This window comes from Sphaerodactylus townsendi, linkage group LG02, assembly GCF_021028975.2.
Source record: "Sphaerodactylus townsendi isolate TG3544 linkage group LG02, MPM_Stown_v2.3, whole genome shotgun sequence".
Lineage (NCBI taxonomy): Eukaryota > Metazoa > Chordata > Lepidosauria > Squamata > Sphaerodactylidae > Sphaerodactylus > Sphaerodactylus townsendi.
The window spans coordinates 100,925,067-100,946,015 of record NC_059426.1 but is presented as its reverse complement, the minus strand read 5'-3'; the positions used below and the strand labels follow the sequence as shown (position 1 = coordinate 100,946,015).

The following is a 20,949-nucleotide window of genomic DNA, read 5'->3' as shown; positions in this document are numbered from 1 at the left end:
CCCCCCCCCCCCCACCCCCCCCCCCCCCCACCCCCCCCCCCCCCCACCCCCCCCCCCCCCCACCCCCCCCCCCCCCCACCCCCCCCCCCCCCCACCCCCCCCCCCCCCCACCCCCCCCCCCCCCCACCCCCCCCCCCCCCCACCCCCCCCCCCCCCCACCCCCCCCCCCCCCCACCCCCCCCCCCCCCCACCCCCCCCCCCCCCCACCCCCCCCCCCCCCCACCCCCCCCCCCCCCCACCCCCCCCCCCCCCCACCCCCCCCCCCCCCCACCCCCCCCCCCCCCCACCCCCCCCCCCCCCCACCCCCCCCCCCCCCCACCCCCCCCCCCCCCCACCCCCCCCCCCCCCCACCCCCCCCCCCCCCCACCCCCCCCCCCCCCCACCCCCCCCCCCCCCCACCCCCCCCCCCCCCCACCCCCCCCCCCCCCCACCCCCCCCCCCCCCCACCCCCCCCCCCCCCCACCCCCCCCCCCCCCCACCCCCCCCCCCCAACCAACCCCCCCCCCCCCCAAACCCCCCACCCCCCCACCCCCCCCCCCCCCCACCCCCCCCCCCCCCCGCCCCCCCCCCCCCCCCCCCCCCCACCCCCCGCCCCCCCCCCCCCCCCCCCACCGCCCCCCCCCCCCCCCCCCCCCACCCCCCCCCTCCCCCCCCCCCCCCCCAGTGGCCCCCACCCCCCCGCAGCCCCCCTACCCCCCCGCCACCCCCCCCCCCCCCCCCCCAACGCCCCCCCCCCCCCCCCCAGAGCGCCCCCCCCCCCCCGCCCCACCCCCCCACCCCCCCAGCCACAGATGCAGGCGAAACGTCAGGAGAGAATGCTGCTAGAACACGGCCATACAGCCCGGAAACCACACAGCACCCAAAGTTCCTTTTTTTTCTCCATAGATCTTTTCATAAGCCCCCAACAAGAAGCTTTTGGTTTCAATTGTATATTAATTTTTAATTTTTTTTTAAATTATTGAATGTATTGGCCTCCAATACTCCCTAGCTTTTTCACAAGTCCACCATAAATGATAAAATGACCCTCACTGGTCATTTCTGATCTCTCAGCCCAAATACGTTTTTTGAAGATTTGACATGTTAATTTAAATTGTAAGAGTGAAACAGTCAGGGTTAAAATGTGATACAGCTGTGTTTTTGTCTGAAAGACACACTTGAGAACCAGGCATTGGAAGCATGGTGGAGGGAGGGTTCTTGCCTTGATGTCTTGCTTAGAAGCTTCCGACTTTTCATTTTTTTTGGTTGTGAACTTCCCAGAGGCAACTGGCTAGCTACAGTTGAATATGATACCGAACTAGGTTGGATCTTTGGTCTGATGAAACAGAATTCTTATTTTTCAGTGCTAAGAAACAAATTATCCAGTCATACTCTCTCATTTATTTCCCCTACTTTCCATCACAATGTTGTCTGACCATTTCATGCCTCGATTTTCCTCTATTCTTTCCTTTCTCGTATCCTTTTCCTACTCTCCCTCTTTCGCCTTCCTTGATTCTTATTAAATTGTCCAACTGGACCTTGCTAGCTGAGTTGGGAATTGTTGACTACTTCTATGACCTCTGGATCTAAAAGCAGTACCCCATCCCACATTTCTCCCATGATGTAGAAGGCTTACCTCAAGAGAGGCATGTGTACTGAATGTACTGCAAGAGGAGCTTTGATCACTTTTTTGGGGATATCTCATTCAGGAACAAGGAAGTTGTGAAAATCCCCCATGTTGGGTGTTTATTGATTGAACATTTGTTCAATCATTGAACATTTGTTTTCCTAAATGCAAAAAAAACCTGTACTGGCAGTGAGTAGATGTAAGCTTTTGGATGTTTCCAGATTTAGTAAATTCTCATTGGCCACACATAGCAACATTTAACATATGTTTTCATTAGAATGGGTAACTTTCAGTTCACTAAAGCTTGTGTTGGCAGAATAAATTGAAAACTAGAGAGAGTGACTTGAATTCCCTCATCTGCAGAGTAATTATCTCCTCTTATGGAAGGAAAACACTGTCTTCGGAATTTGGTATGCTAAGGCTTAAGAGGACTTTGTTAAATTCTTCTGTCAGACTGGCATGATATGTTTCACAGTTCATTTTGTATCATTACAAACTACATGTGAGTAAAAATAGGAATGTGTGCAGCTGCCTGGCTGTAGACCAACCACTTGATTCATCAAGCTCAGTGTTGTCTACTCTGATTCTGGCTCTCCAGAGCCTGTAATAAAGGAGTCTTACTTAATTACTTAGAAGCTCCAGAGGAGGAGGCCCTCTTCTTCCAGGTAGAGGACTACTCCTACCTACTCTCTAAGTGACTGGCCGCCCTACATATGCAGGGCCACGAGGGGGCAGCCCAACATGTATCCCTGAACTCCAGGACTACCACCATTGGTGACGGGAGTTTCTGCCCCATAATCCCACAAGAAAGAAGGTTTTCTCCTTCCCCTTGTTTTTTGAAAAGAAGCTTAGGGGGGAATGGAAGAGACCCACTTCCCACAGACAGTTTCCCTCAGTGATTAGGAAGCTATATGCAGCACCACCAGTGGTTGAAGAGTTCCTTCAATTCCCCCTGGTGGATGCCCCAGTGACCGCACTGCAGGCCTCATCCCTGGTCTCAGAGGATGGTGACGACCATCTCCAATATGCCCTAGACTGCAAGGCAGACCACGCTCTCAGGAAGGCCCACGAGACCCTTGCCTTGACCATTAAGGTAGCATCCACCACCTCCATTATAAACCGTGCAGCCATAGTATGGGCCAGGAAAGTCTTCCAGCTGCTGTCAGAGGAGGACACCTGCCTCAGGGAGGGTGTCACTCGCATCCTCAAGGCAGCAGCCTTCTCAACATACTCCTCCCTAGATATTCTGACCTTCGCTGGGAGGGCCATGGCTTCTGCCACGGCAGCATGCCACTCCCTATTGCTTCGAGCCTAGCAGGCCAACCATCACACAAAAAACGTGGTGACTGACTACCCCTTCCCAGGGACCAGATTATTTGGCTAAACCCTGGACAAAATTTTAGTTGAGATTTGGGACAAGACCAAGGTCATGCCCCACATCATCAAGGACTCTGATAGGCAGCCATTTGAGCATCCCTTTCTGGCACACAACACACTGCCCAAGTTTTGCCAGGATGCCTAAAGGCAGACCTGGAATCCACCTAGGCAACAGCCCCATAGGGGTTCCCTTGGGAGAGGGTTCAGCCAAAGGGCGGACAAGCCCCCCTTTGGGACTCCGGCAGGCAGGGCATGACTCTTAGTCCACTCAGGTTGGAGGGAGACTGGTGGCCTTCGCTGACCAAATGGGTTCTATCCAAGGCAGGCATCTGTGCCATCAAGGTGGTATCCTCAGGCTACAAGATACAGTTTGCCTCATTTCCCCCCAACCGAATGCGAACCTCCTACCATCTCTCCACCCGGCCAAAAGGAACCACACTCTGCGCACGGTCCAGCACCTTCTCACGACCCAAGCCATCGAGCCAGTTCCCTCCTCAGAGCAAGGGCTAGGGACTCCATTGTCCATGAACTTAGCATGAATTAAGCAAAGGCCAAGGGCATGCTAAGTTCATGGACAATGGACTCCACCCAAACACAGGATTTGCATTCACCAATACTGCTGCTTCTGTAGGGAATGCAAATGTGAATCAGTCCCTGAACTGAAAAACCTCACCTGCAATACTATACTATCAACCACACCTTTGCATAGCAAGTTCCACCCAAATACTTACTGATTGGTTCTCCACCTGGGGACATGACAGTTTATACCCCACTAAAACATTCCTATCTCACTGGACACAGTGTGTAACAGATTTCCCTCTGTGATACTCCTCTGAAGATGCCAGCCACGGATGCAGGCAAAACGTTAGGAACAAGATCCACCAGACCACGGCCACACAACCTGGAAAACCCACCACAACCTTGGTCTTTACTGATGGTCCTGGTCTGGTGTTTCTTTTGCTGCAAAAGGAGAATGGCTGTAAGTGTTAACTCAAAATTACACAGTAGTGTGAGCTTTTTCTCCACCATATGGACTGTACTACCATTGAGGGGAATGTGAAAGCTTTAATATAATCACAGATGCAAAGCACCCTTCACAATCCAGGATATGGGAGACAGCTAACAGAAAAAAAAAGGATAAGCAAAACCAGAGCAATTCCATGAGAACTCCTGAGTCAATATGCTACTAAATGTAATCTTTGTTTATTACTTTAGTGTTTGAAGCAGACAGCACTGTTATCATAAAGTGAACTCGTGTTTATGTTAGTGACATATCTTTTTAGCTAGAATGTATTACCTGTTAATTATTTAGTAGAATAATTAACTTTAACTTCTGTACTTTGGACCTTTTAAATATATTCTTAAACTACACCTTAGAATTGAGTTCTGCTTTTATTTTGAGAACTTTTGAACCCTTAAAGATGAACATTAATTAAGCAAAGTGAGAAGGTTATCCACCCAGCTGATAAAGTTATTCCAGAGAAAAAACATCGTGAGTGCTTGTATATGCCACATTTTGAAACAGGGGTTTATTAGGGGACTTTTTTCTAGCAGTCCCTTGTTAATTCTTTTCTACAGAATTAAAAAAAATATATGTTGTTCTCATTGCATGTCTGGATAGATCACTTCATTGTTAGGAAAGTGTAACTGTAGAAAAAAGGATTTGTTCAGTTTGCTCCATTTATGCCTAATGGACTTGCACCCTGCATGTTTAAACATATTTTTCCAGGTTTTTTTTCCAAGACCATAACTGCTACTATTTTTCAATTGTTTTGTTTTTGGTGTAGGTTTTGAGTTTTATGCTGTTCGTATTTTATAGTAATTATGTTTGTTTTATATAACTATAGAAAAAGAACAAAAATTCTTCAATTACACCTGTGTATGCAAAATTCAAGCATTGTTATCTGGGTTGTTGTTTTTAGGAGAGGAGACGAGAATTTGAAAACAATCTTGTAAAAGCAGGTTTGGAACTAGAAACTGAAGACAAAAAGGTAAAGAACCATTGTGAATTATATTTGAACTACATCAATATATTTAATTCCCAGTGTGACCCCATGTATTGATATTTAAATATGGAGTCTGGGGCCATGAATAGACACGACATCTTTCCACAAACCTGAGGAAAACCCCAGGTTTGCAGAAAACTCTGAAATCTAAAAAATAAACACATTGGGATTTAAAAAACACCAAAATAATTGAAGCAACACCTGTAGGTTTAAGAAATCAATGTCCTTATGTTTTCTTCTTGCACATTTATCAGGGTAAGAATATTGGAATATAAAATTCTTAATGAATTTGCTAGATTATAAAGTAAATCTTGGATGGTCTCTGTTTGTACTTTTTAACATCTGTTTTATGTCCAAGTCTGTGAAAAATGCTGAATGTATTGCAACACATATCCCTATGGCCACCAGAGAATCTGCAGTGGAAACTGAAGATGGGGTACACTGCAAGCTTAGTAGAACCCAGTGCCATTCTGGAAGTTCAAAAACAACAGAAATAATGACAACCAGGAGAATTGCAGCATAACAAATCCAAGCAGAGGGAGGGGACAACTGTGGAAAAGAAGAAAAACCTCTTGAAACTGACAAACAGACCTGAAATAGTTTGGCAAGCCAATAAGAAACCCTGGGAGACACAGAAACAAAGAAAAACAAGGGGGAAGAAAAATAGTTCCAGGAGCCTGCAACCACTAGCTCTCTGTAACTGTAACATGGGAATTATTCAATGCTGTTAGAAAAAATAATCAAGTGTACACTGTACATGGCATTGTGAACAGGGCTTATTTGCATATGTTTAAGGTGCTGTTCTTAGTCCGGTTCTCCAGCATGCATTCTGAAAGTGTATATGTTGGAAAAAACCAGATACACATCTTCAAACCTTATGGTTTTCACAATGGAAGTACATGAAAATACTGCTTAGTTTAACATCAGGCATTACATTTCATTTGCAGGAATCTGAAAATGGCAAAACTTACTTTGTAAAGGTTCATGCGCCATGGGAGGTCCTGACTACGTATGCTGAAGTGCTGAACATCAAAGTGCCCATCAAGGAAAATGATCTTCCTTGTACGTTAGAGAACCCCCTGGACTGTATGGCTCAGCCTTTCAGGCTACCTGAGAATGTGATGCATCCAGAACCAGACTACTTCACAGCGCCATTCAGCAAGGAAAGGCAGGAACTCTACCTCATTCATGAGGAACAGACGTTTTTCTCCCCATCAGTTAGAAACAGAATTGTGAGTACTTGTGCCCATCAGTACAGGCTTAAACACCCATCCCTTACATAACCTACTTTTATAATCTATATATGTAATAGCAAGATTGGCAAATCTTTGGATACTTTAATCCGGTGATTGGAACTGTGAACAGGCAAGACAGATTTTTCTACAAACCTGGAAAGGGCCCCAGGTTTGTAGAAAAATCTGAAGGCTTAAAATAAAAATAAAAATTGGAGAGTTTAAAAAAGACAAAAGTGATAAAAGGTGCCTGCAGCTTTGGCAATGGATCTGCCTCAGTGTCTGTTGCTAGGCAACCACAGATACAGGCTTGGTTCTGTCCATTAAAAGGAGGGGTAGGGGGCAGGGCCCTTTCCAGGCTTATTTTGGCCTTTGAGAGAGGATTTACTGGGGCCAGGCCTGACTAGGGTTGCCATTCCCAGGTTGGGAAATTCCTGGAGATTTTGTAGTGAAGTCTGCGGAAGGCAGGGTTTGGGGAGGGAAGAGGCCTGAGCAGGGTATAATGCCATAAAGTTCACCCTGCTCCATGGGGACAGTTGTCTGGAATTCAGTTGCAATTCCAGGAGATCTCCAGGTAACACCTGAAGGTTGGCAACCCCAGGCCTGGCAGCAACCTCTAGGGCAGTGGTTCTCAATCTGGGGGTTGGGACCCCTTAGAGGGTCAAACGACCCTTTCACAGGAGTCGCCTAAGACTCTCTGCATCAGTGTTCTCCATCTGTAAAATGGAGAAATGTTAGGGTTGGGGGTCACCACAACATGAGGAACTGTATTAAAGGGTTGCGGCATTAGGAAGGTTGAGAACCACTGCTCTAGGGGACTTGATACCATCTGTCTTTTATGGCTCAAGAAAACCTGGCTGCTTACTAGTGTTTAACAGTCAACACTCTATGAAAGCCAGTGTGGTCTAGCGGTTAAAGCTTCAGAGCAGAATCTGCAAGGTTCAAATTCCCATTTTGCTGTGAAAGCCCACTAGGTGTTTATGGACCAGCCGTGTACTTTCAACCTAACCTACCTCACAGGATTGTTATTTGGATAAAGAGGAGACTAATATATGCTGTTTTGATCCCCACTGTGGAGAAAGACTGTAGTTTTCCAAGGTAGAGGCTGAAGGGGGGAAGAGATGGAAAACTGAAGACAGAGTGGCAAATAAAGGTAGGCTGGCTGTTGGTTGGGAAGGAGATAGGGTTGCCAACCCTGGATTTGGAAATTCCAGGACATTTGAAAGGTTGAGCCTGGAGAGGGTGGAGTTTGAGGAGGGGAGGGACCTCAGATGGGTATAATATTGTAGGCTTCATTCTCCAAAGCAGCCATTTCCTCTAGGGAATTTGGAGCTACCAATCTTCAGGTAAGGGCAGGATATTTCCTGGAATTACAACTGTTCTCCCAATGACAGAAATTAGTTCCCCTAAGGGGGACTGTTTGATGATGTTGGAGATCCATTGTGATTCCAGAAGAGCCACAGCTACCACTGCTGCTGTGGAGAGAGGGACAGGTGGGCAGCTGAGAGGGTGATGAAGGGCAGAAAGAGAATGATGGGGTGGAGAAAACAGAAAGAGAGAAAAAGTGACTGGCATGGAGAACAGAGATTGCAAGAAAAGGGGTGGCGGGAGCGAGAAAGAAGGAGAGACTGAGAGAAGTAGAAGGTGGGGGGGGGGCATAGGAATGGGATAGCTGCTGCTACATGTTTCTTGTGAGTCCCCACTTGCAGATCTTCTTAATACTCAAAAATAATACTCAAAAATAAACCCACAAGTGGTTTATAAGCACAGCTTTAACAAATGCACAGTTTATTAAGCAAGACCCTAGATCAGAGAAACATATCCTTCTTTGTATTGTTGAAGGCTTTAACAGCCAGAATCACTGGAATATTTTGAGTTTTCCAAGTTATATGGCCATGTTCCAGTATTATTTTCTTCTGACTTTTTGCTGCATCTGTGGCTGGCATCTTCTGAGGATCCTCTGAAGATGCCAGCCACAGGTACAGGTGAAACGTCAGGAGAAAATATTACTGGAACACAGCCATACAACCTGGAAAACCCATAACATCCGATATCCTTCTTTTCCTCTCGCAAACACCTGTACTTTAACAAAGTATTATAGGTCATATTCCTTAGATTTAAAAAGAGAAGGATCTCAGCAACATAAGCCCGCTGCTGATACATGATCAGGCTGCTCACATCTGTTAATGTTGCCACTGTTAACAATCTAAAATGTATAATCTAATGACAGAAGGCCAGCATCAATTGTCTCAGGTATTGTAAAATTCAGAATCCCAGATTTGTTCCATACATGTGCCTGTAAATTGTTGGAGAACTATTTGTGCATTTAGGTACTATATATGTGGTCCCCTTCTCTGATCTAAAGCCAAGGTTGCATGCACAAAAGCTAACATGCCCATTATTTGTTTTGGAGGAGACACATGGAGGGGATCTATTCACCCTAAGAGCTTAGTTTTGAACATAGGGGTTACGTGTTCTTCATTCGATCAGAGCAAAAAAAAAGTTAGTAGTGCTGGGAATCTGATTTTCAAGTTTCATAAAACTATGAAGGTGTTTCAGTATTAATAGTAACATGTAGTTTTATCTCACCCTGTTTTTAGGTTTATTATATTTTATCAAGGTGTCCTTATGGGACAGAAGAAGGGAAGAAAAAGTTTGGGATCAAAAGACTATTGAGCAATGGCACCTATGCTGCTGCTTACCCACTCCATGATGTAAGTGTTTAGATTTCCATTCTTTTCTTTGTCATTTTGTACTTATTTGTTTTTTAATCTATTTTTTTTACTACCACCATAATATGCTCTGCCTTGTAGTTAATATGCAGTTAATATGTAGTTAATAAACCGCCCAGAGCCCTTAGGAGATGGGGCAGTATGTTAAAACTGACAAATAAATAAATAATATCTGAAATCTTCTGTAGTTGTGATTATTGCTATGGAAATTGCTTATAACATATGTGCGTGAAGACATTTAGCTGAGCTAAGAACACCTGTGCAAGCCTCTAGGGAGGAGAAGGGGAAGGTAAATTTCAGATGTGCCATCCACTGGGATGACAATGTAGTAATAGTGTTTAATGACACATTGCCATCTGCTGGTACTTTGTGAGTACTTCACTGGAACATATTTTTCGATTTTAAAAAATGTACAGGAACTGCCAGGGTATATAATTCAATGTCCTGCCCTGGATGTTCCAGATTAGCCTGATCTTGTCAGATCTCAGAAGCTAAGCAGGGTTGGCCAGGTCAGTAATAGCGGGGAGAACACTAATTAATTCCTGGGTTACTTACTGCGCAGAGGCAGGCAATTGCAAATATTCTTTATTTTGTTATATTTTATTTATTTTTAAATTTTTTTTACATGTAGGTGTTAAAAAGTTCTATTTAGGACAGTGAAGCCCTCCCAGGGTTTCATGATTTATGTTATGAGTTTCAGAATATTGCTAGCTTCCCCTACTTTGCTATATTTACAATGAAATCTGAAATGGCACTCCTGATATTTATTGCAAAAGGGAAAAAAGTGGATGTTGCAGCTTTCTTAAACCCTGTGATACCAGTCATATAATGAGCTGCTTGTGTTTTGTTCTTTTCCATATTTATTCACATGATTGCAGTGCCAGTACTGGAATAAGTCAAATGATCCAAAGTGCGACAATGAAAGATACACACTGTATACAGAATGGGCAAGGTTTCTTCGGTTTTACAAAGAACAGCCCTTGGACCTTATCAGGTGAGCCTTTGATGTTTGTATTTTAACCATCTGGCACTTATGCTTTGAATTTTTTAATACATGCACATTCACACAAACACATGAATTGGTAAATTATCATTTAATAAGTTGGAGAGGACTTGGGAATACTTACCCCAATCCAAAACTTGCCCCTCCACATTTCTTTACGTGAGGGATCAGAAACCTATGCTGAAAGAGAAATCAGTGTCTACTGAGGGGAAGGCATAAAAGCTGCATAGTATATAAGAGAGAGTGTTGAACTAGGAACCTGGGAGACTTGAGTTCCAATCCCCTTTTCAACCCTGAAACTTGCTGGGTGACCTTGAGCTCACCACATACTCTCAGTGTAACCTGCTTCAGAGGGTTGTTGTAGTGAGAAAATGGGAAAAGAGAGAACAGTGTACTAAAATGTTTTAGGGAGAAAAGTGGGCTAATGAGAGTTGAACTTGGAGATACCGTTCAAGCAAGCCATACCCTAACCATGCTGCCTGTATCTCAGGGATTCACCTTCAATTTGGAGGGCATAAGCAAAAAAATACCATATGTTATAAAAAGCCTCTATAAGGTATGATTATATAATTGATATTTATTTTATTTATTTATGTTAGCCTGCCTTTCTCACTGAGATTCAGGGTGGATTAAAACTATATATTTTTTAAAAAATCTAGTCACGCAGCATAAGAAATCTAATAAACAATGCAATAAGAGCAGGATTGCATAATTAGTAGACCTAATTTGGGGGCAACATAAAAGTTAAAAAAAAAACCTGTATTGATGCAGACACTAATGTTGTACAAAGATGCTGCTAGGTGTCAAGTTCAGATTGTATTTGGGATTGCCACAGCAACCCAAAATGGGCCGTGAAAACTGGCACTCACCTAGTGGCAATGAGCAGGAGGGAGACAGGCTAGAAGAGGAGAACCAACAGCAGGAGGACAACAGGAGTTAAGGGAGGAACCTAAAACCAGGGCAGTAAAAAGCAGACTCAGGCAAGAAAAGGCAGAAATCTTGACAAGGAGATTGTGGGGAACATGAGATTTCCTCCTCTCTAAGCCTTTGTGGGTTTGTTTTTCTGTATGCTCTAAACATCATGTCATGGGAATCTTTTACCCTTAATTCAGTCAATGCCAGAGTTGCATCATAATTAACCAACCATGCTGTTTTTGCAGTGGGAAAATGATCCACTTGAAACTTGTAGATCCCTTTAATTCAGTGTTCAATTTATCACAGTCATGTTGAAGTTGAATGTATAGATCCCAGCTGACCACCTGATTGACTGTTGTATTAATTGAATGTGGAACCCTGGTGATTTCTCATCCCACACTGAGGATTCTCTTGAGTTGGAGGTAATATTAGTAGTAGCATTGTTGGACATCTTCCTGCCACCATGACCCAATAGAAAGTATAATATAAAATAAAGGGAAAGGCAAATGTCTTTGGGGGATCATTCAATTGCTAGGTAACTATATGAGCAAAACTTTCTGCACGCGTTGAAATAATTAAGCTTCAAGAATTTGCACCAGTCAATATTAAAATATTAAAAATGCTCATTTTTAAACTGGGATTAGAAGTTTTTCTTTTGGTGCATAGATCTGTAGCATTCCTGTGGCTTTTGCCTGACAACATTGCCTAATACTTTTGCGTCTAAATTCAGTCCCATTTTTTTCTTTGCAATTAATTTCTTGCCAAAAAAATATGCTGATTATTTGTTTCCTTTTATCACTGCACTACTTGTTTACAGAAAGTATTATGGAGAGAGGATTGGAATCTATTTTGCCTGGCTGGGATTCTACACTGAGATGCTGTTCTTTGCAGCTGTTGTTGGTTTTGTCTGTTTTCTATATGGTGCATTCACAATGAACGAAAATATGAGTAGGTAAGTGTAACTGACTTCATAACATGGGCCAAAGTGAATTTATGACCAAGTGGCTGAAGTAAGCTGTCCCACCCCTTGTATTATGCATACGTTTTGATTCATTTTTTAAACTTCTGAACTCTTTCAGCCCCACCTACTTCAAAAGGTGTCTGTTGTAGGGAGAGGAAGAGAAAGGAGCTTGTAAGCCACCTTGAATCTCCTTTCAGGAGTGAAAGGTGGGGTATAAATACAAACTCTTCTTCTTGTTCATTGTGTGTAGTTATACCCTGTTCCTGTTGGCAGAATATATGATGTTAATGCAGAATTGTGTGCCATTGTATGGTTTCGATACGGCCTATAAATTGTATATTGAAAATGTGAATATTGGTTGTTATGTGAACCAACAATCGTTTCCTGTGTAAAGTCAACTACTTGTATGTAACAAAGCAACATTTCTAGGTGTTCTTGCTTAATTAAATTAGTCATATTTGTCCTCCTCAGTAAAGAAATCTGTGAACCTAGTATTGGGGGAGATATTATCATGTGCCCACTATGTGATCGAAAATGTGATTACTGGAGGCTGAATTCTACGTGTGAGTCTTCACAGGTCAGTCATCATTCCTGCAATGTTTGTAGCTAACTAAATAGCCCATTTTCTAGTGCTCTTTCACACAAAAACTTTGCTTCTGTTACAGTATTCCCATTTGTTTGATAATGTGGCAACCCTCTTTTTCGCAATCTTCATGGGCATTTGGGGTGAGTATACTTAAATTATACAGTCTTACTGAGCAGTTTCAAATGGCCTTACTGCATATACTCATGAAGCTTTTCACTACAGTACTATATGGACAAGTGTAAATATGTTGCAGAACCTCATGATGCATTGCAGCTTCAATCAAGTATGTATACGCATGAAGAGTCAATGTTTTCAGATTCTTAAAGACATCAATTCCCAAGATGCAGTGCAACTAACAGTACATAGAATATGCATATACATCCAGTACATGTGAACAATAATTAATTTGGCTAATTTTACAGTGGATACCAACACTTCAAAGAAATAGAAATAAATAAATGAAGAAACAATTTTTCCAAGAGAATTTCAAAGCAGTAATAATATTTTGTATGGAACTGAATAAACATCTAGCTAAGAGGTACCGTATATACTCGCGGATAAGCCGAGTTTTTCAGCCCTGTTTTAAGGCTGAAAAATGCCCCCTTGGCTTATACACGAGTCACTGCTTACCAGCCGGCTCTTCAGGCCTCTGCCGAGGCTGGGGGCGTGGCTGGGACGACCTCCCTGTGGCTGCACAAGCCGCTTGTTGCTGCCCTCCTCGGAGGGTGAAGGGGAACCCTGGTTGCCTCGGCTTCCTCAAACCCAGCGGGGAGGTGGAGGGAGCTCCTTATTTGGGCAAAGACATCATGGGGAGTCACTGCCCAAATAAGGAGCTCCCTCTGCCTCCTGGCTTCCCACCTTCAGCTTATACGCGAGTCAATACGTTTTCCCAGGTTTTGGTAATAAAATTAGGTGCCTCGGCTTATACACAAGTCGGCTTATTCATGAGTTTATACAGTACATATATTTAATTTTCAATAAACATGTCTTATTGGTTAGTTATTATTTACTTTCTCATTGCAGTTACACTGTTCTTGGAATTCTGGAAGAGACGGCAAGCTCGGCTCAAATATGAGTGGGATTTAGTTGATTTTGAGGAGGAACAGCAACAGCTTCAGCTGAGACCGGAGTATGAAGCAAAATGTACTAAAAAGAGAAAAAATCCAATAACTCAGGTAATTTGGAAAGAATGTTACCTGCATATTGGGAGAATCTAGCTACCCAGTACGAGGAGTTCTGCCAGTCTGGTTCCTGAAACCAGTGCTTACCCTTGTGCATAGGATAAAATGATGATGGGAAGACATGGCAGAAACACTGTCTGAGAAAAATACAGCTGGGCAAATAGTGAAGAACAAGATACAACTGAAGCAGTTTGGAATCTGATAAAATAAACCAGGCCGTCTACAGTGACCACTATAAATCATTCTAAAAGAGAAAGCCTATAGCGGAAGAGAAATTGTTTGTCTAATTTTTACTTCCTAAAAACGTAAAAAACACTCTGCAGGATCAAAGTGGTGATCTGTCTTGTCCCTTGCCTTGTTCTCCCCGGTTTCTGACCAGGTGCTCTGGGAGGCCTGCAGCAGGATCACAGAGGCCCAAGCCTCCTGTTTTTCTGCTGTCTCCAGCAGCTGGCATTCAAAGGTGTATAGCCTCCAAAGTACACAGAAGTCCCACTTAGCTAATAGCCATTGATGGCCCATCTTCCATTACTTTGTCTAATCCTTTTTGTTTGTTTGTTTACTCATCCAACAACTCAATCCAAAAAGGAGGGTGAAGCAACTATTGGAGGAAAAGGAGAGGCTAGTCTGTGGGTACAGTCCTTGTGCTGAAAGCATAGTATGATTTACTGGGCTGATTTTTGATGCAGAGGCAATATAGTGTAGCATTTGGAATAAGGGTCCCCAATCACAAAATGGATGCCAGGTAGGGTTTGCAACTGGTGTGGAGAAAAATAATATTTCCCTTTTAACAGAGTTCTAACGTGCAATTGAAGCTTTTCGTGGCATGAAGGTACAAAACAGCACCTTATGTAGAACTCCTGCCATACTCAATGTAATGTTTTTTCTGAGAGTGTAGATCTTTTATAGATGTTCAGAGGTGAAGGGAAATGCATTCTACATATGCTCAGTGGTATTTTTTTCATATTCTCAATATTGATCATTGGTATAGAGAGCAGATTCTGGGTTTGAGATCTAGTATGCATGAAACCTTGAGATTTTATCTTCCACTAGTAAATGGAAGATGAAATACTAATGAGTCCTATGAGAGCTCTCACACCTTCTTTGCCTCCTCAGCTCTGCCAGAAACCCTACCACACATAACAATCAATTAGTTATTCTTGCCCATCTTGTGCTCCATATACAGTTACCTGCTCTATATTTACTCACCAATAAGAAGCTCTTTTGTTTTAGCAGGAAAATCAGAATCCTTTACCTTACATTTCTTTGTTTCTAGAAAAAGAGCTATTAGCACCTCTTTCTAAATTGGAATGTCTTGTTCTAATTTCCAACATGTGAGACTCCATGCAGGTACTCATTCATGAAATGAATGCATTCTATACTTGGAAGTGATTTTATGTATTCCTTATATGTCCCAATGTTGAATCCTTATAGTAAAAACATGCAAATTTGAACATCCCAGGTATGGAACACATTGGAACATTTGTCTCCCTGTAAAGTAAGTTCTGAAGAGAAAGGATAAGAAAAATAAGCTTTGATTGAGAAAGTGGGTATGAGTAAAAATGTCAGATACAGATGTCATTTGTCATCAGTGGAGCTCAGTTGATTCAAGGAAAACTTTTCAAGCTGTGTTTTGAGGAACCCAAAAAAGTGGAAAGGGTCTTAGAAGTAGCTGAATTTTGTATAGAAATTTTAGCTGATCTATCCAAATCTTTAGTTATAGTGAGCATGTAAACTTAATACCAAAGTTCCCACAGAGGAGATGATGCATGAAAGAAGGCTAGGAATATTTGGATTTCACAGCTGAAAGATGAATGGAAACACATGGAAGTCCTTTATGGAGGATATTCTTTTCTAGACTTATATGTTGAACAAAAGCCCTGAAGGTAGAACAAAAAAAGGGATTAGACAGTTTATTTATTTATTTATTTATTTATTGTTGCATTTTTATACCGCCCTCCCCCAGAGTTGACTCATAATGCCCAACATATTTTTTCCAGTTGTGGGCAACATTAAGCACTACCGTTTGTCATAGTATATGACCATAAAAAATGTCCTCCAGTTATTATTGATCATGTTCAACTAATAGTTGAAGCAATACTCAGAAAAAAGGATAGATATAGTTGGTATTATACTTTAATATGTAATCATTGAGCAGATGATCACCAAGATTGAAGGATCTAGACTCATTGATATTCTCAAATACATAACTAAGCATCCTGCCAGACTAATCTTATCTCTTTTTTTGATAGGATGATAGGATGACAAGCATGGTAGACTAAGGGAATGCTGTGAACATAACATATCTTGATTTTAGCAAGTCTTTTGACAAGGTGCCTCATAATATTCTTACAGGCAAGCTAGTAAAATGTGAGCTAGATGGATTTGTGATTGGTTGACTGACCAAATCAAAGGGTGCTCACCAATGGCTCATCTTCATCCTGGAGAGAACTGACTAGTGGGGTGCCACAGGGTTTTGTCCTGGGCCCAGAGCTGTTCAATATTTTTTATAAATGACTTAGATAATAGAATAGAGGACATGCTAATCAAATTTGTAGATTACACCAAATTAAGAGGGGTATCTAATACCCCAGAATACAGGCTTAGAATTCAGAATGACCTGGACAGATTAGAGAGCTGGGCCAAAACTGACAAAATAAAATGCACAGATATTGGATGGATGATACCTGTCTTGACAGCAGTATGTTTGAAAAGTATCTGGGAGTCTTAGACCGCAAACTGAACATGAGTCAACAGTGTGATGTGGCAGTCAAGAAAGCCAATGCAACTCTGAACTGCATCAATATAGTATAGTGTCTAGATTGAGGGACATTATAATACCACACTATTGTGAATTGGTCAGACCTCACCTGGAATACTGTGTTCAGTTCTGGGCACCACAATTCAAGCTAGGAAAAGTCCCAAGGAGGGTTACCAAAATGGAAAATCTATTTGGAATCCATGCCTTACAAGAAGAGGCTTAGGGAGCTGAGTATGTTTAGTCTGGAGAAGAGAAGAGAAAGCAAGTTTGTTTTCTGCTGCTCCAGAGACTAGAACATGGAGTAATGGATTCAAGGTACAGGAAAAGAGATTCAACCTAAACATAAGGAAGAACTTCTTGATAGTAAGGGTTGTTCGACAGTGGAATACATAGCCTTAGAGTGTGGTGGAGTCTCCTTCTTTGGGAGCTTTTAAACAGATTGGATGACCATCTCTCAAAAATGCTTTGATTGTATATTCCTGCATAGCAGGGGATTGGACTTGATAGCCCTTGTGGTCTCTTCCATCTCTGATTCTATGATTATCTCTCTTTACCTTGCCTTGATTCATTATGTACCTAGTAAGATTTACATTTTGCTGGATATTGTGCTGTAGTCATCATTCGCCATCTGAGTTTTACTGTCCAAATTAAGTAGGTGGATTTCAACATATCAGTTGTTGCAATTAAAAATCAATTACCTTATATTACTATTGAAAAACACCTGTTATTTTTTTACATTTGATTTTTCCACTGGGTCTGGGCATATTTCAGATAATTAAAAAGCGCTGAAAAAATATATTGATCATCAAGAAGTAGCTCATTTATAAGTTCTAGAGTATTCCTTCTTCTCAAAACTGTCCATTCTTCAGGCAGTCTTCTGCCACTTACACCTACTACTTGTCAGGCATGTTTTTACTATCTTTATCATAGCTTTTGGTTACAAGTGGTGCACTTTATACCTGGTAAATGTTCATAAAAAGGATTTCCCACCTGGAAGTTACTTCAAGAAGTATTCCATTCACCTCAGCAATTATTTTTCTTCTTTCCAGATTTTAACCAAGAACTTTATTATTCTTTCAGTTTGGTCATTCCAAGATCTCATCTCAGCATTTTAATTCAGATTCTTGACAGTATCAGGATTTATTTCTGTTCACTTTTTTGAATACCACATGTATCCCTCAGAAATCTAGCCCTGCTATATACCTGCAACAACTTATTAATTACAATTGCAGATGGGTCATGACTAGAGCAAGGTGTAACTCTTTTCCATCAGCACATCTTCAAGGTCGCTTCTCTGGTATTCCACAAAATGAGCGTCACTGTCGATTTTGTCCTGATACAACTGATACACTTTCTCATATTCTGCTTCATTGTTCAAAGTACAACAACATCAGAACCGATTTGAGAACTGTGTTACCAACAGGATTTATGCTCCTTTCTGATAAAATAAAAATGGCTAAGCTTCTAAATAGCTCTAGTGTTGAAATCTCTGAAGCTTTGCTATGTTTTTGCTCTGTGTACTGCAAGTTGAGCAATAATGATCTTTTTATTGTATTTGAAATTCTTGGCACTGGTTTTATGCCTAATAAAGGTTTTGGATTTGGATTTGGATTTGAATACCACATGGGTTCATTTTAATAAATTGAAGTAAGAGTATTACCCTTTGGTGACTTAGCCTAACCAATGGCTAATGAAGACTCATACTGTGAGCTAGCCAGATAAGCTAGGTAGTTATGTCTTGCTTTTTTCCTAAGTGTTTCTGTTAATGTGATTATATCTGTAGTGATGCACTGCTGACCCAGCAGCACCGTGGTAGAACGTTGGGACGCCAACGGACCTACGGCCTTGCTGGTCGCACCGCACCCCCACTCCTCATCCCCCCCATGAGTCACGGGTCATGAACTGCCTGGCTCAATCACCGGGCGCAGGGACAATGGTCTTGCCCCCAGGTGAGGATTAGGCTCAGACGCTTACGCTCCTCTCCGCACGTAGCCAGATGAGATCATGCATCACATGATGATCTCCCGACCTCCCGCTCTCCCGGAACTCCCCCCGGTCCTCCCTCCTACACGCCCCCAATAGAATAACAATAAAAGGTGCCAGGAACCGGCAGACGGGAGACTCGCTAGGAACACGGACCTCCGGTCTCCCGCTGCTGGCGATCTCCACCAGATGTTATCTCCGCGTCTCGTCTCGTTCTTACGCTGACCACGTGGGCCGACTACAATATCCACCTGCAGATGCTACCAAAATCCTCCATTTGTTTACAGCTGGCACAAATGCAGCTTGTCTTGCATAACTCTCTCTCTGGCCATTCCCTTTGGGTCAGATTCTTGACGGCACACTTGTTTCAACATCACTACCCCCAAACTTCAGAGAAGCAATGCAGTTTTTGAGACCTGGCAAAATGTGAATCCCCTTCCCTTTGCAGGGAAAGCAAAGAGAATTAGTATGTGTTTTGCTTTCTTTGGGTTTCCTTGTTCCTCTCGGCTTTCCCTAGCCATACAACAGCAGTTCTTTCCTACACAAGGAAGTGGAAGGTGAGCAAAAGGGTAGATCAGCTCAACTGTTATTCACTTCACAGTGGGAGAAACCCATTGAAACAGTATTTGAAGGAAAGGACAAATCTATGTGATCTTTGCTTGAATTTGTCCCTTTTCCCATCCCTAATGCTTGAATTTGTCCCTTTTCCCATCTCTGTGTAACATAGCAAATGTTCTAAACGGTCTTTATGAAAAATTATTGAAAAAATTATTTATATAAGCAACTACTAAAGTGTTCCCTTATTTTAGGAGGAAAATTACGACAGTACCCTTTTCAAAATCTGCGTTTCTAGAAAAAGAGCTATGGGTCATCAAAGCTGTCAAAAAAAACCTCTTTTTAAACTGGAATGCCTTCTCATAATCTCCAATCTGTTAAACTCTTGGCAGCTACTCTTTCTAGAAGGGAGTGCATTATGTACCTGAAAGTGATTTTATTCCTTGTAAGTCCCAGAGTTGAATCCTGGCAGTAAAAACATGCAAGTGTGAACTTCTCATCAATGTAAAGGGGTCTTATTGGTGTATATTCTGAACTGTAACTTGATGCACGTCAAATAAATTGGGATGCCATTCTAACCACAGATTCTTAAAAGGAACATTTATATAATCATGTTTAGTAGTTCTTAAAAATTTGCCTCCACATAACAGGTAAAGTCAGCTTCAAAAACTTAAGGGGAAGCCTTCTGGGTTAGACTTATCAGTTCCACCATCCTGTTTCCCACAGCAATATATTGCCTCCATGAACCCTGAAACAGACTGCAAGAATCTTCTGTCGTTACCCTTCCAAGAACGTATCTGGAACACTCTGCTTCTGAACAGGAAGATCTGTTCAAGCTGTAACATTTTTTAAAGTTTTTAAAGCAGTGGTTTTCAAAGTTTTTGAAGCAGGACCCCTGTTTATATTTACCAAACTTCATGTGTCACACTTGCAAAATAATTCTACACTCCTTTTCCCTTTTCCAACATAAACCACGAGAATCTAAGATCAGTTAACCTGAATAAATGAATATTTTGTTTTGTGTTTAGTATCTATATTAGCACTTTTGAGCAAAACATTATGCCAAGGCCAACCCAAATTTGCTGTCAAACCTTCTTTCCCAGCTCACTGTGTTCTTTCTCATCCTCCCAGCATCACAATTCACCAGCAAGAGAGTTACAATCTACTTTTGGGGTTTACTCCCACAGTTTGAAAACCACTGCTTGAAGGTGTTGTTGTAGAAAAAGCCATTTAATATTTTCCTGTGAAAATGTATTGGGAACTTTTCTACTGTGAAAATAAACAGGAGTCTTGTAGCACCTTGAAGACTCAGATTGTGAGGAAGTCCATGAAAACCTAAAATGAAATAAAACCTACAGTGCAAGCCTGGAGGGTAGGTGTGAAACCCCTCAGGAGGCAGTGTGATCCCAGCACCAGCATAAATGCCACTTGCAGCAATGTAGGGAGAATTTATGCCAACACAGAGGCATGTATGCTGCTGTTGGGAAACACGCAATTGCACAATGTTTGGGCACCAACACTGCTGTGGTACTAACACTCCTTTAATGCAGAAACCCGTGCCAGCTTTAGTCAGCTTCCCGAGCCATTTCAACCCAGGAATGCCCCCATTTGCTGGTGTAAACTTATGCCAGTAACAACATAGGCACAGCTATGGAGTTGCACAGAGCAGTTTTATGGGAGTTGGGGGAGGGTCCCTGTTGGCTTGCATACCATAGTGCAATAAGCCTCTTTGGAGGTGATGTTGCTGGTCTGTTCCCAGCTACAGTTCAGCTACCCCCCCCCCTTTTTTTAGGATTACTCTGTCCATCTTTAAGCTGCTACAATACTCCTGTTCGTTTTCACTACAACAGACTAACACAGCTGCCTCTCTGTTGTTATTTTCCATAGCTCTTTATTTATTTGTGGTGTCATCTTGAGCAGACTTACAGTGAAATCTTAAACAGATTTAACCCTTCTAAGTCTATTGACTTCTGTTTAGAATTGTACTGTAAGTCACTTGGAAGCGTCTTGATAAAAACGACCAGGAAATTGCAGGATTTTATCACCTTAGTGCAAAG

General features: G+C 42.5%; 1 protein-coding gene across 1 annotated transcript in view; it reads left to right on the top strand.

The window, feature by feature from the left end:
• ANO5 (anoctamin 5) overlaps nucleotides 1-20,949 on the top strand; it is an 82,001-nt gene that overhangs the window by 43,422 nt on the left and 17,630 nt on the right. The window contains exons 4-12 of the mRNA XM_048484587.1: nucleotides 2,448-2,696; nucleotides 4,903-4,971; nucleotides 5,934-6,218; nucleotides 8,819-8,932; nucleotides 9,829-9,944; nucleotides 11,686-11,820; nucleotides 12,301-12,406; nucleotides 12,495-12,555; nucleotides 13,439-13,590. Of these exons, the coding sequence (XP_048340544.1) occupies nucleotides 2,448-2,696; nucleotides 4,903-4,971; nucleotides 5,934-6,218; nucleotides 8,819-8,932; nucleotides 9,829-9,944; nucleotides 11,686-11,820; nucleotides 12,301-12,406; nucleotides 12,495-12,555; nucleotides 13,439-13,590 (1,287 nt within the window). The remainder of the gene's footprint in view (nucleotides 1-2,447; nucleotides 2,697-4,902; nucleotides 4,972-5,933; nucleotides 6,219-8,818; nucleotides 8,933-9,828; nucleotides 9,945-11,685; nucleotides 11,821-12,300; nucleotides 12,407-12,494; nucleotides 12,556-13,438; nucleotides 13,591-20,949) is intronic.